This window comes from Diadema setosum, chromosome 1 (genome assembly GCF_964275005.1).
Source record: "Diadema setosum chromosome 1, eeDiaSeto1, whole genome shotgun sequence".
Classification (NCBI taxonomy): Eukaryota; Metazoa; Echinodermata; class Echinoidea; order Diadematoida; family Diadematidae; genus Diadema; species Diadema setosum.
In genome coordinates, this window is record NC_092685.1 from 8,154,694 (window position 1) to 8,170,825 (window position 16,132).

Here is a 16,132-nt window from a genome sequence, read left to right on the forward strand (position 1 = left end):
ATAGAGATGTGTATCTTCCAAATAGCATGTTTTTGTAATATTAGTGAGATCTAAATGCTGCAAGCAAGAATATTTTTGCACATTATAGCCTTCATTGGCTTCTACAGTCTCATATATATTCCACACATGTCTCCCTCTGTTTTCAGAAGAAAAAAAAAATCTTAATTTTCATCCCTTTGCAGTTAGAATGGAACATCTCTTCTCCACAATAACCATACATTTCTTACGTGCTGGGAATATTTTTCCATTTTCTCCATGCTCTGTTGAGTTACTGTTCCTGTGATCAATCAGGCAGAAAATTTGTCATTCTTTCAGTTACACGCCCACACCCTTCACTACCATCATCACCATGCCAAATATCAGAATCAGAAGTTTGCACAACTCGTTAATGTTTCTCCTAGTAGAAGTCGGTGAGTCAAAGCAGAAAAAAAAAAGTTTATCTTATTCCAGTCAACTATTTGAAGGTGGCAAGGTTGACATAACTATCATTCAAGATTCAATCATGCCCCCTGGTTGCTTTGTTCTGTGTGTTTGATTTTCGTCTTACCCTTAACTAACAGGCCAAGAGTACACAATGAATGTTGGGTGTTCAAGTGGCATTTTAGACATGCATGAGTAAAATGTAACATTTTAGCCGCACATACAAGTTGTAGGGTTGTATACGATTGATGTTCAAGTCCTATATAAAGTCAACAGCAGACACTCATGCTAAAAGTGATGATTAATGCATATTGATGCATTCCTGCCATGTCCAAATACACATTTGATACTGAACAGTTTGTTCACATACAAACCTTCCAAGGTTGTTCTGTATTCAAGACTGATTACACTATGTACACTATACCCCCAATATGTGAATCTGCAATTGGTCATATAGGATTGGGCTGAGAATGTGATATGGAAAATTTAATCATAAAACGATATTGTGGACAGCAAATGCTCTCTTGAAGCGTCAACACAAGTACATATTGATTGCGCATACATTGTAGGTTGAATGAGATTTTGCATTTTCAAAGAAAAATAAAATATATTCCACGTATTTGATACCTACACTTTAAACTATTAGGTATTCAAGCATCATTTTCCTAAAAATCTTGTTATAAGCATTGGGAGTCATTTACTTGGAAATATAATTTCACCTGGAAAGTCTAGTTCTTCTGTTTGGAAAAAAGAATGAGTAAAAAAGTGGAAGAGGAAGACACTATACCCTTTAAAGTTGAGACAAATCTATGTTTTTGTAAGAATTGTTCATTGAAAAGCTGAGGTGTTGGTTGGTGTTGTCTGTATTCTCATGGTCTGATTCTCCTGGGTAGCACCCATCTCCTTGCCACAGCAACCCTACAATCCGATTTGTCGTTGCATCGCTCGGGATACAAAAGGGTTTCCCTTGCACAGAGAATGTTCTCCCAAGTGGACAAACAGGAGCTTTTATGTTTACCGAAGGCCCGCGAAACAAGCCCAGTCTATAGGGGCAGAGGTGTGCTTTATGCAAGACAAATGGGCGAATACAAACACTGTAGTAAGGACTGAACAAGTGATGTTTGTTTTTCATTGAATTGACTCCTAACTGTCATTTCTTGTCAGTAAGTAAGGAGCTGGTTTCATGGTCAGGATCAAGTGCGGATTGACAGAAAAGTTGAACATAATTTCACTTCAGAAATTCTGCAAACACTCCATCCTTTCAAGATGCTATCTCTCTCTCTTTGTTCTCTTCTCTGTGAAGCTATTCAATGTGTCCAGAAGGACATGCTTGTCAGACCTCAATAGATGCATCAGTATATGAGCCACAAATAGCCTCAAAAGGAAAGATGTTTTAAAGGACTCTGTGTCAATTTTGTGCACAATTTCCTTTTCCTAAGTCCAGTGTGTGTGTGTATGTATGTATGTGTGCTTTACTACAGTGAGTGTTCACACTCAAAGCATTTTAAATAAAGAGTCATTGTGACACAGGTTCAGGAAAACTGAATAGTATTTTATGCTTACAGTTTCATTTTCCTCTGAAAAACTGCAGAGAGAGGAATTTGGGTACACATGTACTAATTATCACTTCTGAAATCTAAACTAAGTATGATATCAATATGTCACTTGTAAGTTGAGAGTGCATACGAATGTGAGGAATGTGATAACTATCATTACTTGTGTTCTGAAAGTGTGATTTACGTACCTGATTCTCTATTCTTAAAGAAAAAAAAAAAAAGATTTCTTTTATTTCTAAGCCTTCTCTCTTTCCTCACCCCACAGATTTTTGGAGACCTGGGGAGGCAGCTGTTGGATGCCAGTTTCGATGGCTACAATGCATGCCTCTTTGCCTACGGGCAGACGGGCTCAGGGAAGACCTACACAATGATGGGAGATGAGGTGAGAAAGTCAACTTGCGTGGATATCATGTGGTCTCTCAAAGTTTGGGAATCGCCATGAACGCTGTTCTTGTACTTTTGGTACAAGGATAGGACCCAAACTCAGATGAAGCACCAATAATGAAAAGAACAAAAAAGTTAAAATAATCATGCATGCATGGATCATGACGTAAGCAACAGATGAACTGTTCAGCTTTCCACAAGGCATGCTTGAAAGCTGAAAGGGTGGAATTTGACTGTGAGAAGAAATAGTTTTGCCAAATTTGGCTGTAAAATAGTCTGTGTTTGGCCATGAAGACTAGCAGTGATCTGGCAACCCTGGTTGCGGCATCTACCTGAAATGCAAGCTATTCCCCCTCTCATGGATGAGAAAAACAGATAAAATCAATATATGCACTTTTTTTTTCTTTTTTGCTGACCTGATCAAGCCACTAGAAGATATCGTTTCTTAATAAGTAGTAGCCCTACATCTATCTCTGGTGGCCCCAATTTGGAATGTTTAAGCATGTATGGGATAATTCATGAATCCCAACTAAATTATTGATCTTTTTCAAACATCTGGAGATCATACATTGATTGTAGCTATCTGTAGCTCTGTAGCATATTAAAATTTGAATACCTTCTTGAATTCTAAATTAAATTTGAGTATACTATAAGGTATTATACAATTGTCATTGCATCCACTCCATAAATGTAGAGTTAAATATTTGCAGACATTATTTTTGATGATAAAGTCACTATAAACTCATTGGTCTCTGCTGGTACCTATTTTTAGAAAACGTTCATGACCAGTTTGTTTTATTAGACACTCAGCATGGATTTTCATGCAGCTAAATACAGTATAATCAATCGAATTGGTCATTTGTAAGTGATTCCTTGGATATTGTGGGTCACAGCTTGTATGTACTTCATTAAACATTTCTGAGCATGCTGGTCTTACAAATGCACAGAAGGTCAAACCTAGCACTGTAGAAAGGTCAATACACCAGGGATTGATCAACAATCCCGATGGTAGCCATCTTTACAACTTTCCAACTAATTAGAGTAGGATTACTCATTACTGTCCCCAATTACCACCACATCTGTGGAAAATGGGCTGAGACTCTTCGTTACCAGGCAACATGACGTGTCCTCCTCCTCCTCCTCCATGGATGGCAGATCTCCTGATCACTTTCACATCTCACCCCGTGGGGTTATTGCTGCTTTTCCCCTTAAATTTCAAGACAAATTTGCCTTTATTCCACCAGTGTAATGAGAAAAACAGCCATAATTATGCTCTCATAGCATCTATTATTAGTGCATGACATAAGGCAGTGACACATCACGAGGTGTGTAGAATATTGAGTATGCAGAATTTAAGATAGTTGGTGAGAAACAAGCCTTAATTTTCACATTATCAACAGTTACTAGGCTTATGACGCTATGCAGAAGAAAACGCACTTACACACATATGCACATGTATGCAAATGCACAACACGCAAACACACTCACACACACACACACACACACGCACACACAAACATGTAGACACACATATCTCAGAATAACCTTATCAATCTGCACCAAGACCAATGAGTAGCTGCTGAAGCTGCAAATAACACCCTGATGACAATTAGATGCATCTTGATGGGAGGGGTCTGCTTTACATATCCCCCCCCCAAAAAAAAAAAAAGAAAAAAAAAAAAGAAAAGAAAATGGCTTCAAGAGCAAAGAGGGTTTCAGCCTTACAGATGAATTTGTTTTTTATTGCATTTTTGAAACATATTTCCAATGGAATTCAGAGTTGTGGAATGTGTGAACCATTTCGCTATGCCATCACTAACTGCAAAGTATTGTTTAGATAATTATAATAGCTTTTATATAATTTTTATCCGATTTGCACCTTTTTAGATAAGAATGATGTGCAAAAAGCATTCTATATCACAGTAAATTTCTCCCAGAAGCACCATGGTCTATCAAACAAACAGCCAAGAAGATTTACTTTAATATGGGCCGTTAAAAATATACACCATGGTGGAAGTGAATACATGGTCAAGCTATGTTCAACTGCCTCAGTCATATTTTACCCAAACTTTTCCAGACTACAAACAAGAACATAAATTGAGCTAAACATACCATATTTTATTCAAAAAAAAAAAAACCTACTGACCACATTTTTACCACACATATTCAAATAAAATGTTTAGGAGGTATGTCAGTCAAGTTTGCTTTCAGATTAAAAAAAGATATATATATCTTATGATCATCAGATGAGTTTTTTAAACATATTTATAAACAAGATCTTTTTTCAGTCTGAAACCCCTCAAACCTTACCCAACACATGAGAAAAAGTAAACTCCCATGAGAAACAGCATCTGTCCCACTGTGTCTCTTTGCATTTACAATTATTTTTGGTAGCAGCTTTCTTCTCTGCATTTGCTCAGGGAAAAAAATGAAGCCACAAAAACAGCTACCACTACACCTTCCTTTGAATTGTGGTAGAGGCAGCGATGTATGCTCAGTAATTGAGATGAGATGTTCAGGTCCAAACTCATACATGAGCGATTGATTTTCCATCCCAATTTGTCCCTAATTTGATTAGCGGTATTGATGCAGTGAACAGTTCGTCTGAACGATATGGTCGAATCCAACTTCAAGGAAATGTCAAAGAACAAAGAATGACTTTGTATAAATTCATTTTGATTTTGTGATATTATTTCACAGTTTTCCCACATTTCTTGAAGAAAAAGTAATTTATGTAATCTCATGCTATTATTTGCATTTTTTTTTAAATAGATATGCTGAAAGCATCTGCTGGCAAACTGAGAATGAGTCATTTCCACTCACTTTTTTGTCTAATGAGATAAAGGTTGTTTATGATTTGCTCCCTCATTTCCCTTCTGGCAATCATGGATGTTTCATATAAGGCCAAAAAAAAAAAAAATGGTTGCATTGGCGTAACATGAGATTTTCAAATAGGGTCGGTCGGGCGGATTTTTTTTTTTTTTTTTTTTTTTTTGCTACCTGCATTTTACGTGTAAAACTCGCGCTCAGCTCAGTAAACAGTTACAACTGCTGCACCGAATGTGCCGTGTTCATCTATTCTACAAATCATTTATGAGGCCGATATTACTGGAATTATACCCCTTCACAGAATTTAAAGATGTTGAAATCCCTATCCTGAATGTTTTCACTTCATATTTTACTATTTTGACTTAGATAAGATAGATGCAAATTGACCCATATGTACGATCTTTTCATCGCACACGGCGATCTCTATTACAGTCCCACATATACAGATTCGTGTAAGTTCTCCACACAAGAAACCTATGGCAAAACTGGGCACAATACATCGCAGTCTGTATGCTACGTATACACTGAATAAATCTTGTTAGAGTACGTGTCCGTGTTGGAAACAGATGACGTACTGATCAAGGAAGGCTTATGCGAGGCGCTAGATCTCTCCCTCATACATCCGATATCCCCAGAGCCGTTTCCACTTCCGGGTTTGTGCGATCGCGATCGCGATCAACAAGATATTTGATATCGATAGCAAAAAAAAAAAAAAACATGGGGTCGGCGGAATTTTTAGGGTCGGGCGGGTTACGCCAATGCAACAATTTTTTTTTTTTGCCTAATTGTGGGATTGATAACATTCCAATATAATGAATTTCAATCAGAGTGAAACAACTCCTGGTATTAATGTCAACATGCTGACAAGAATAACACAATGTGCCTTTTGAAGGCCCATAGGGATCAAGATCAAGAGGAATACTGACAAGAACAGCAAAAACCCTTTTCTTTTGATTTCAATCAGTTTGCAAGAATAGTGTAAAATAACATCTTGTAAAAGATTTTGATGTTACTTCCTCAGAGGTCAGGGTCAGTAGTTTAAAGGACATGACATAACAAACTTATATTTGAATATCATTGTTTGAGAAAATGAAATATGACAACACATTGTAGTGACATGCAGAGGTATAGCTGTTGAAATTGTCATTCTATATATTTTAAGCCTTAAGTAGAGGCACAGAGCATGATGTTTAAATAGGTTCTGCTCTCTTTGGCATTTCATTTTTCATGCTCCCCTCTTATATGGCGTGCAATCTACAGACGGAGAAGGGACTGATACCACGCATCTGTGAGAACCTGCTGGACCGCATCAGCAGCTACGAGGAGGATGTCACCTTTAAGGTGGAAGTCAGGTATGATACCTCCATTTTGTGCTCTCATTCAAGCCTTTGGGTGGTCTGTTCCCAGTTTCTCTCTCTTTCATCGACACAGGCTTATGCCAAGGCCAAATTCATATACATGTAGCTAATGCATATCTCACTAGACATAATGATAACAATGATGTGTAGAATTCAACAAATGATCAGTGATGAATACGTTTTCTAAAATTACACATGTAAGCTGTACTGGTATAAGATTACAACAATTTTGCTGCTTAGCGGACTGTATTGTAAGCACCCTGTAATGAATGAAAGCTATATATACATTATATTACTTTATATGTTTTGTTTTTTTATTTTCTTCATTTTCCCGTGCATAGTTTCCTTGAGATCTACAATGAGAGGGTACGGGATTTGCTGGCCCCTCCCAGCCGGGCCAAGTACACGCTGCGGGTGCGGGAGCATCCAAAGGATGGGCCCTATGTTCAAGGTAACTATCAAGCTATATTTAGAGGCAGAGGGTTTTTTGGCAGATGGCTGCCAATCTCACAGCCCTTCACTGGGTGGTGTGTTCCTCACCACTGTGCTGTGAAGCAGAACTGAGCAAATGCAGCCATGTGTAGGGCAGTGCAAGTGGCAAGGCGTACAGCTTTTGTGAGGATCTTTGCAATTGGTTGAAGGTTTTTTCATTCTCAGACTTCTCTGGGCATTGTACATGACTGAAAAATGAGAGGAATCTTTGAGTATGGCATTTCATGTGAGAAAAGTATTCACTTAGTGTACATTCGCAAGATTTTGTTCTGTAATACTACTCTGCGCTAGAGAAATGGGGAGTCATATTCATTGTACCATAGTACTTTTCAGATATGTTTTATATAATTTAGTCTAAAATGTATGAACCTTGCAAAAGAAGCTGATGTGGTTACGGGGAATGTGAAAACATCAGGTTGATGCTAAAGAGACTTCACAATCAGTGTGGCTGCTTAGATGAATAGTAAGGAAATTTAGTCAGTTTCTAGAGGGGAATATCCTTCAGAAAGACATTCCAAGCCAGGAGGAGCGTAAAAAGGTTGTACTCCAGTTTCTTCTAGCGCTAGAAGTCTTCAGTTACCCTGCCCAGTTACCATGCAAATGTTTATTGTGAAGATAAATATGGTATGTGCCTCGAGAGGAATGAGGGCTGAAAGAGAGCACTGAGTGGAAAGGTGTGACTTGCCCTTGAGAATCATGTGACAGTCCACTAGCATAACAGTAGCAGATTTTTTTTTTTTTGTTACCCTGCACAAAGAACCTGTAGTAGAGGGTTCCATGACAATTGCTCCTGTGACAATTGCTCCCATGAAATATCTGCACGCTAAGCCAAACATAAAATTCTGCCCACGAACGTAACCCTAACCCTAATCCTAATCCTTACATCAAACTAAACCTAACAACATTCAAGAGAGATTTTACGTAGTAATGCTACTTCATGTTCAAGCTGACTGTATGAAATCATGCAAAATCAACCAAGCAGAATGGTAAGAGTGTAATAAAAGTCAATTATGGTAAAGAAAGTTATGGAATCCTATAGTTACACATGATAGCACCAAACAGAGTACCACATATATGCAGATTACTTGAGGGGCTGATAATCAGTAGGTGTATTTTGTTGTAGTATATTTCATGCAATATGTTATATTCATAAAAGGATGCGAGAAATAGCCTCTGCATTCAATTTGATTTGAAGCTTTCATACTTATCATAATTCAATTTATGTGTGCCCAAAGAGTGATCTACAAGAAATGAAATAAAGGAAAAAGTCACACACGACGATGATTTCATTCCCTCATATGTCTCCCATATGGCCCTGTATGGAAATTTTCACTACCTTTAGCTTTTTAAAATCACATCTTAGGGCTCGGTCACACAGCCCAAAAGTCACGTAGATGCATGAATCACGCATGAAATTTGGTTGTGCGTGCTTGTCCATCGAGAATTTTTGCTGATTTACGCGATGAAAATCAGCTATGAATTGTGCAAGAACTACGGAAAGATCACTCAAAAATCACCAACAAACCACGCACTTTCAGTGCATAAGCACGCAAAGGTCCCAAATAGGGCGAATACGTGGTTGTGAGCAACGACTGAGGTCCATGGAAAACCATGTGTAATCTGCGCATTATCACTAGTGAACTGCGTATGAATCGCGCATGATTCGCGCATGAACGCAGTAGCGGCAACAATTTCGCAAACGATCACTGATATTCCACGCATATTTCGTGCATTGTCCGTGTAAGAACTACTCAAACTACGCAAAAATTATGTAAAACAGCGCAATACTGCATAAACTCTTACGCGAAGCCGAGTTTTGAGCTGCTCAAAACCTGGAATTGCGTAAAGCGCCGATCCGGCACACATCGGCGGACAACTACGAAGGTTCCACGTCAGACAAACTCATGAAATGCGCAAATCGCGCATGTATCGCATAAGGCTCGAATTTCTTGTGTGATTCATGCGTTTACGCGACTTTTCGGCTGTGTGACCGGGCCTTTAAAGAAAGACTTATACTTAATCGAATCATTCATGTATGGTAATAAATGTGCCACGATGACATTGAAAAAAAATGGCCTTTTACGGGTTTGTGGGTTTTACATTACAGAGCAATAACATCAATTATAGATATTTTTGTTCTTTTATGCAATCCGATGGGGAGCTTGTGAGGCGATGACAACACCTCATCTAGTCTGCATTATGTGGTTGCAACCAAAACATGATGAAATGTTTGAAATCCAGAATCTTTGCATTCAATGTCCAAGTATGATGAAAGTCATGCCAATCTGTTTGCCTTTGCACTTTAATGGTGCACGGCTGAATGTACGTAATTTGTCTTTTCTATTGTGACATTTGTTACATGTGTATTTTAGAGATATCATAAATTGGCAAAGGTTATCAATTTCACAAACAGTTTCTGTTTGTCTTTACAATAGACGATAATAAAAGCTTGACAGTTTTTGTCCTTTTTTCGTTGGATGTGTGCCACATTGCCACATTTATTTTCAAATGATTTAGGATTTATGGGAAATCATTTTTTTTTTTTTTTTTTTTTGTGAGCATGTTGTAGCATGCTGATACTTGCTCAGCTTGTCTCCATCTTTGTCTCTTAGATGCAACTGAATATTCACAATGAACTACATGTATGTTGACATTATTTGCCTGGCAAAGATTTGATTTATGATGACAGTAGTGATGATGAACAAGTGTACATGTGTACTTTTAAAGATACTTCTACTTCTTATTAAGCTTAAGGGCCATAAGAATTACTATTCAGAAAAAAAGGATATCTTGGATTCATCTTTTCATAGAATTCTTTTAGAAAGGAAATTAATTTTCATTTTCTAGAAGATATATATCTCATGTATAGAGTGTTGCGTAGTTGTGATGGACCCATGAAAGTTGAAAGACACAAAACTCCTTCCATTTCAATTCAAACAATGATCCTGAAAGTGGGAATTCTGGTAACAGCATGCATCCTGATATGCATTATTTATCTATGTGTGATGGTGCTACTAATGCAAGGAGATTTCAGTTGTTTGAAAAGAGAGAGAGAGAGAAGCAAATCTGTTGTAAGAACTTGGCAACTCACAGGTTGATGAGAAGTGTACCATGAGATTAAGCGATAAAACACTGTAAAATTGCACCGTTAATTGCTATATAATGTCTGGAGTATGAATGAAGGGAGTATATTCGCAATAATTTGTGATTTTGTTTTTTCACCATTTCAACAGATCTGTCACACCACCTGGTGTCAGATTATGAACAGGTCCTCTCACTGATGAATGCTGGGAACCTCCAGCGCACCACGGCCGCTACCCACATGCACGAGCTGAGCAGTCGATCCCACGCCATCTTCACCATCACTTTCATTCAGGTATGCACTGAAGAAAAATTGAAAATGTAAAGTAACAAGGGCAGGGGGAGATACAGTATGCTTTCTTCTTTGTGATCGCATGGTAATGTCTATATATAGCCCATGACATCACTTGCCATGATATATGGACTTCTCTGCCAGCGGGAATTGAAATGATCCTCTTACCCCATTTCATCCAATTTCCTCGGAGTAATAAATTCACGTAACCCAACGTACTGCAGTACTCATGCATATTCATTATGTAAGCTGACCATTAGTGGACATTCTGTAATGCAATTGTCACTGAAGGTTAGGCTTGCTAGAAAATGAAATGGGATTTAGTTCAGTACAGAGTGTAGGGCCTACAAAGTGTACATATCAAGGAAAGAGCTAGCATACTTTCAGTTAAAGGGAAGAACCAGTTATGACACAGCTAAAGCTTTAAAAATAAGGCATTTTAGAGGTTGATGTAAAATAAAGCTGTAGGCAACTGTGGTCATCTTCAAGTAAATGTGAAGTTTGTTTGGGCAGGATTTGTGGAGAAACGTCTAAAATGAGAAATATCATTTGAAATGAGATTTGACCAGCAGTCTAATTTCATCTAATTACAATTGATCTTCAGCCCCCAACTGACCTAATTACACGTGCAATCAATCATCTGGTCATTAGAAGTCTACCGTGGTGTACTTATGCTGAATCTAAAAATAGTTCATAGTACAATGATGTTGATGGCATGACTGGTTGACAGTAAATTTAAAAACATGAATCATTACCAAACATTTTGAGGATGATTTTAGAGCACTAACACTTCTGTACATCCCTCTTTATAACCCCTTCAGTACATCCACATTAGGATACCACTAACATAGTTTATTACACAGTCATCAGTCAGAGTTAAGCTGGCTAGAAAGCTTACTGCTGTACCAATCATTGTACCTACATAAGTACAGATTCCATTTGTCGCCGTGGTATACGATAATGACATGCTGCACAGAAGATAATCAAGGAGGTACTGCTAGCAATGGTGGATTGATTGCACAGTATGCAATATTCAAACTTTTGTGTCCCATCCATTTTGAAATGTGTAAGGTGTCAGTAAAATTAGAAATAGATGCAAATACCTTTTTGATTAATTTTGGTGTACAGCGTACATCTCATATATCATGCTGTCAATTTGTTGACCTGAGGTAGGGCAGAGATGTAATATCTAAAGCGGTATTCTATATACAGGTCTGATGCAAATTAAGTTGGCGTGATGAATCTAACTTAAAAAAAAAAAATGGAAAGTATGAAACACATTTTTGGTTTGCCTGTTATCAATGACTGTAATATAGTGACTCAGATATACCTCACAGGGAGTAAGGTACATGTACCTGAAGTAATGGCATCAGAATTAAACTCCTAATTAGCGAAATGTGCATCCCAAACCTGTGATGAGTCCCTGTCCACCTTTCCAGAGAGAGACATCAAACTGCTTGGCAGGCACAGAGGGGGGTAGGGCTGCTTGATTCTGGGGTCATTATCATACGTGCCCAATGAGGCCAACGAAAGGGAAATTCAATATGACCAATTTGATTACACCACAAGATGGTGTCGTGTGCTGTTCCATTAAAGGAGATGAAGTCACCTTCTTAGCTAGGGCTGCTGGACCGAACCTCTTTGAACCCCCCCCCCCCCCTCTTCCCAACCACCACCACTTCTACCACATAGAGACATATATTTTGTGAAACAGTTATAAACAACTACTATATACAATGTGTATTGAAAAAAAAAATTATTCTGATTAATAGCTATCTTGTTTTTAAAAACAAAACAAAACAAAAACAAAAACAGAAGTTTGGGATCATCATAATGCATCCATGCAGATGACTAAAACATGTCTTGGTAAAATATGATGAAACTGGTCATCATGCAAATTACTGTCAGGCTGAAATGCGTTGGAAAGACAATTAAGTTCTCAGTATGATACTGATCAGTGTCAATAATCTGAGACCCAGAGACTAAAGCAATTACACAAGTGATTGAAGATTGATTTTCTTTAGATCAGAGGAAATTGTTCTAATCAGGCTGTTCAAAAGGTTTTGGAATGCAGGAATATACATTTCATAATATCTTCTGACACAAAGTGTAAACACACACACATAAAGTACAGAGCTTTGAAATTTGTTTTATTTTTATGTGTGTGTGTGTGTATTTTTTCCATAGTGAGTCTTGGACCTCACCATGAAGTAGTGTCAGAGCTTGTGTGTATGTGACTGTATTTCCATTGCTCTGTGTGAGCATGATTATGCACCTTAATACCACAATTCACCACCCTAATGCCACAACACAGTTTTCATAATATAATTTGAGGAAAATTCAATGAATACTTGCTTTTCTCATGTAATTTCGATCAACAACTGCCTCAAATCACTCAATCAATTTCTAATCCCGTGACAAAATGTTTCTTCACTTCTGCAACATGCCACTGCATTTGATATTGACCACAGCAATAAACTCACCGAACATGTCTTTCCAGCATATGTATATGCATTATCCCACTTATGTGTATTTGCAGAAATACCACACCTCACTGTATTTGCATGCCTCTAGGATAGGGAGTCGTCACGGATGATATAACCTGTGTTTGCAATGCAAACAGATTTATGGAGATTGAGGACCTAAAGATCTTCTACAGACATGAAATACTAATTTATTGTTTGATTGTACATTAATGGATGCAAAATAGTTCCACATGGTAATAGAAATTATGTCAGTATAAGAAAGATTGGAGGAAAGGACTTGAGGTGTAATTTCAAGCCACAAGAGCACTCATTAGAAATTACATTTGTTTGACATTCTGTCGCATATTTTGTGAAAGATGATGCATGGTATGTCCTTTCCTTTGATGAAGCACAATGTCGATATAAAGTATAAAGTGCTTGTAACCTATTCTTTTCAAGATTCTGCAATAGACTTATAAAATAGAATGAGGTTGTTATAGACTTTGGGTGGTATAAGTTTAATAATGGACATGTTTTGTACCCTTGAGCTACACTAAAGAAACTGTTCTAAACTATCTTCACAAATTAAGAATTTCATTTTGTTTCATTTCTTTCATCCAGGCAAAAATGGCCCATGGAATGCCCAGTGAGATTGTTAGCAAGATTAACCTGGTTGACCTGGCTGGAAGGTAAGACCTATGTTTCAAACAACCAGTAACAATTAAATATGTGTATAATTTTTGTCTCTACCCAAATTTACATGTGGATCATAGCTCTTATCAGATAATCAATTTGATCAGAGGCATCTTGTAAGTCAAAGACTGTAGATGAGGGCTTCCTGCTCCATGGCTCATTTTCAGAGTTTGTGCATCTTAAAAAGTAATCTCTTAACCCATTAAGTCCCGAGTATACTATGGCAGGTGTCTATGGAAAATGCATGTTGCAGCAAAATTGATCCATCAACGGGTTAAAACTACTGCCATGTTTTGGTCATAGAATTATATCTTCCTAAATACATCTAAATGAGCATAACATGACATTTTTTGCAGGGTTAGTTTAGACAAGTGCAAAACTTGTAAGTCCGAAATTGATTTTTGGTCAGAAGAAATAATGAGACTATGAGACATGAGACTATGAACAGTGTGGCAATAATTGTTACACTGCATCTTTCTTCAGGGGGGCAGTGTACTCTGGATTATAATGATATTGCCACCTGAGGGCGCCATATAACTTCAGTGTTGTGTGAGACTTGCTGTGAAAAAAAAAAAAGAAGAAGAATGAAATCAGATGGATGAAACTTATGCTTCACAACAAAAATTGAGAACATTTGGCATCATTATAGTGAAGAAATATGAATAATAAAGACAGTGATTTTTAATCTGTTGACATCTGTAAGCATTGCTGATTATATGATATCATGTGTTCTGTGTTTTTATCTCCCCACTCGCAGTGAGAGAGCATCCATCAACACCAGCAAAGATCGACTGCAAGAAGGCGCCAACATCAACAAGTCTCTTGTCACCCTGGGCAACTGCATTCAAGCTCTTGGTAAGAGAATGGGAAAACTATATTCCATTATTCTGTTGAGATTGAGGTATTGGAATATTGTTGAGAGTGATAGGATTCAAAAATATGTTTGTCATCAATTTTATTGATTGAGTAGTTGGAGGCTTCACAGTGTTTGCAGTGTGTGTGTGTTTGTGTTTACACCAATGAGTAGAGTGATATGTTTTTATAAATCACCTTTTCATATATGGGGAGTTTGTGATAACACAATAGAGGGGCTAACATTTGAACAGTGCTAGGAATCACCTGTGACAAATTGACAAAAATGCGTTCTCCACTTAAGAGGAAGACAGATTTACTGTTCATGGACTTACATCAGAGTGCAAAATAAAGTTACAGAAGATGTGTGCTAATTTCATTGTCATCAGATATTCCTAGTTGGCATTTAATTAGTAGTGCTTTATATGAAAGATATTTACTGGTGTGAATTTATTTGCAATCAAGACCTTTGAAACTGTGAATTGTTACATTAGTTCCAATACAAACATATATTTCAGTCAAGACAATGTATGTGCTACTTTCTCTCTTTTTCTGTGTGATATATGTTTAAACATGGATGTACTACTTTGCTTGTCCACTCTTGAAAGGCTGGTGAAAGAGAGACTCATTTGTGTTACTGTAAACAAAAATGATATTTGTGATAACAAATTTCCATGCAGGTCCCTCAGTGGATAAATCGTTATATGTCCCCGAGACATACGTATCCCCACGCTACAGGAAAGGTATAACTTTCAGTGTGAAGAGCTCATTTCCTAGTGTTCTGTTAGCTCTGGTGATCTTTTACAGCCTGCATAATAGAGTAGTGGATCACATATCACTCTATTAAAGATTGTTGCAACATAGAAGAGATGCATTCCATTCTCTTTCATTCCATTGTATGTTCAGAATCTTATCATGGTGTATTGAGAATCTAGCCACAAATTACCACCTGCTATAATCTCATCAACCAGGCATGCTCATCAAAATATCTGTCTCAGCACTAAAGACAAAACTTTCCTACCCTTTCTTTTTATAAAATGACTGTCTTGATTGAGAAAATGGCATGTACCATCAGGTATTCTTGCATTTGCATCATGAAATATCTAACATATTGGCATAATGAAAAGTGTTAGTTGTTTGTTTGTTTTTGTTTGGGTTTTTTAAGATGAATATTGAAAAAAAAAAGTTTCTATATTTGTGCAAGACAACATTATAACTTGTTATCACAGTCTTGATCTGTGTCCAATGCCTACCATATTGAATTAAGATGTTCAATCTGGTTCAAAGCATATGCTCAAATAAGCATGCCTGGTTTTTCAAACATAAGTCATTAGCCATGTCAGCCATCTGTCCCTACTCTCTGGATCAAATTGCCGAGAGCTATTTATGTAGCGTGCATCAGTCAACATCCACGTGGTGTGCACATCATTGTGTGTTCTCTTTATGTTCAAATAAAACAGGTGAAGAATCCCTTGAATGTGGTAAGATGAGTTTCAGTGTGTTTCAAAGCTTTACGCATCATTTTCTCCCCTCATGAATCACCATCTCAAACATTCCTTGTTTGCTTAACAGCGATTTTTCTTTTTCTGATTGTTCTGTCTGAAAGGACATGGCTAACTAATAATTTTCAGTTCTAGTTCAAGATTTTTATGCTAATGATATGTTCAGACTGCTGGATGTGGTCCTTGCGGTGTGTATTTATCACTACAT

The 16,132-nt window shown here is 37.4% G+C and overlaps 1 protein-coding gene across 1 annotated transcript in view; it reads left to right on the forward strand.

Annotated features, from left to right (window-relative positions):
• Positions 1-16,132, forward strand: part of LOC140235181 (uncharacterized) — a 104,060-nt gene that overhangs the window by 24,412 nt on the left and 63,516 nt on the right. Inside the window, exons 4-9 of the mRNA XM_072315220.1 lie at positions 2,242-2,358; positions 6,450-6,541; positions 6,889-6,998; positions 10,273-10,415; positions 13,499-13,566; positions 14,328-14,425. Coding sequence (XP_072171321.1) covers positions 2,242-2,358; positions 6,450-6,541; positions 6,889-6,998; positions 10,273-10,415; positions 13,499-13,566; positions 14,328-14,425 — 628 coding nt within the window. The remainder of the gene's footprint in view (positions 1-2,241; positions 2,359-6,449; positions 6,542-6,888; positions 6,999-10,272; positions 10,416-13,498; positions 13,567-14,327; positions 14,426-16,132) is intronic.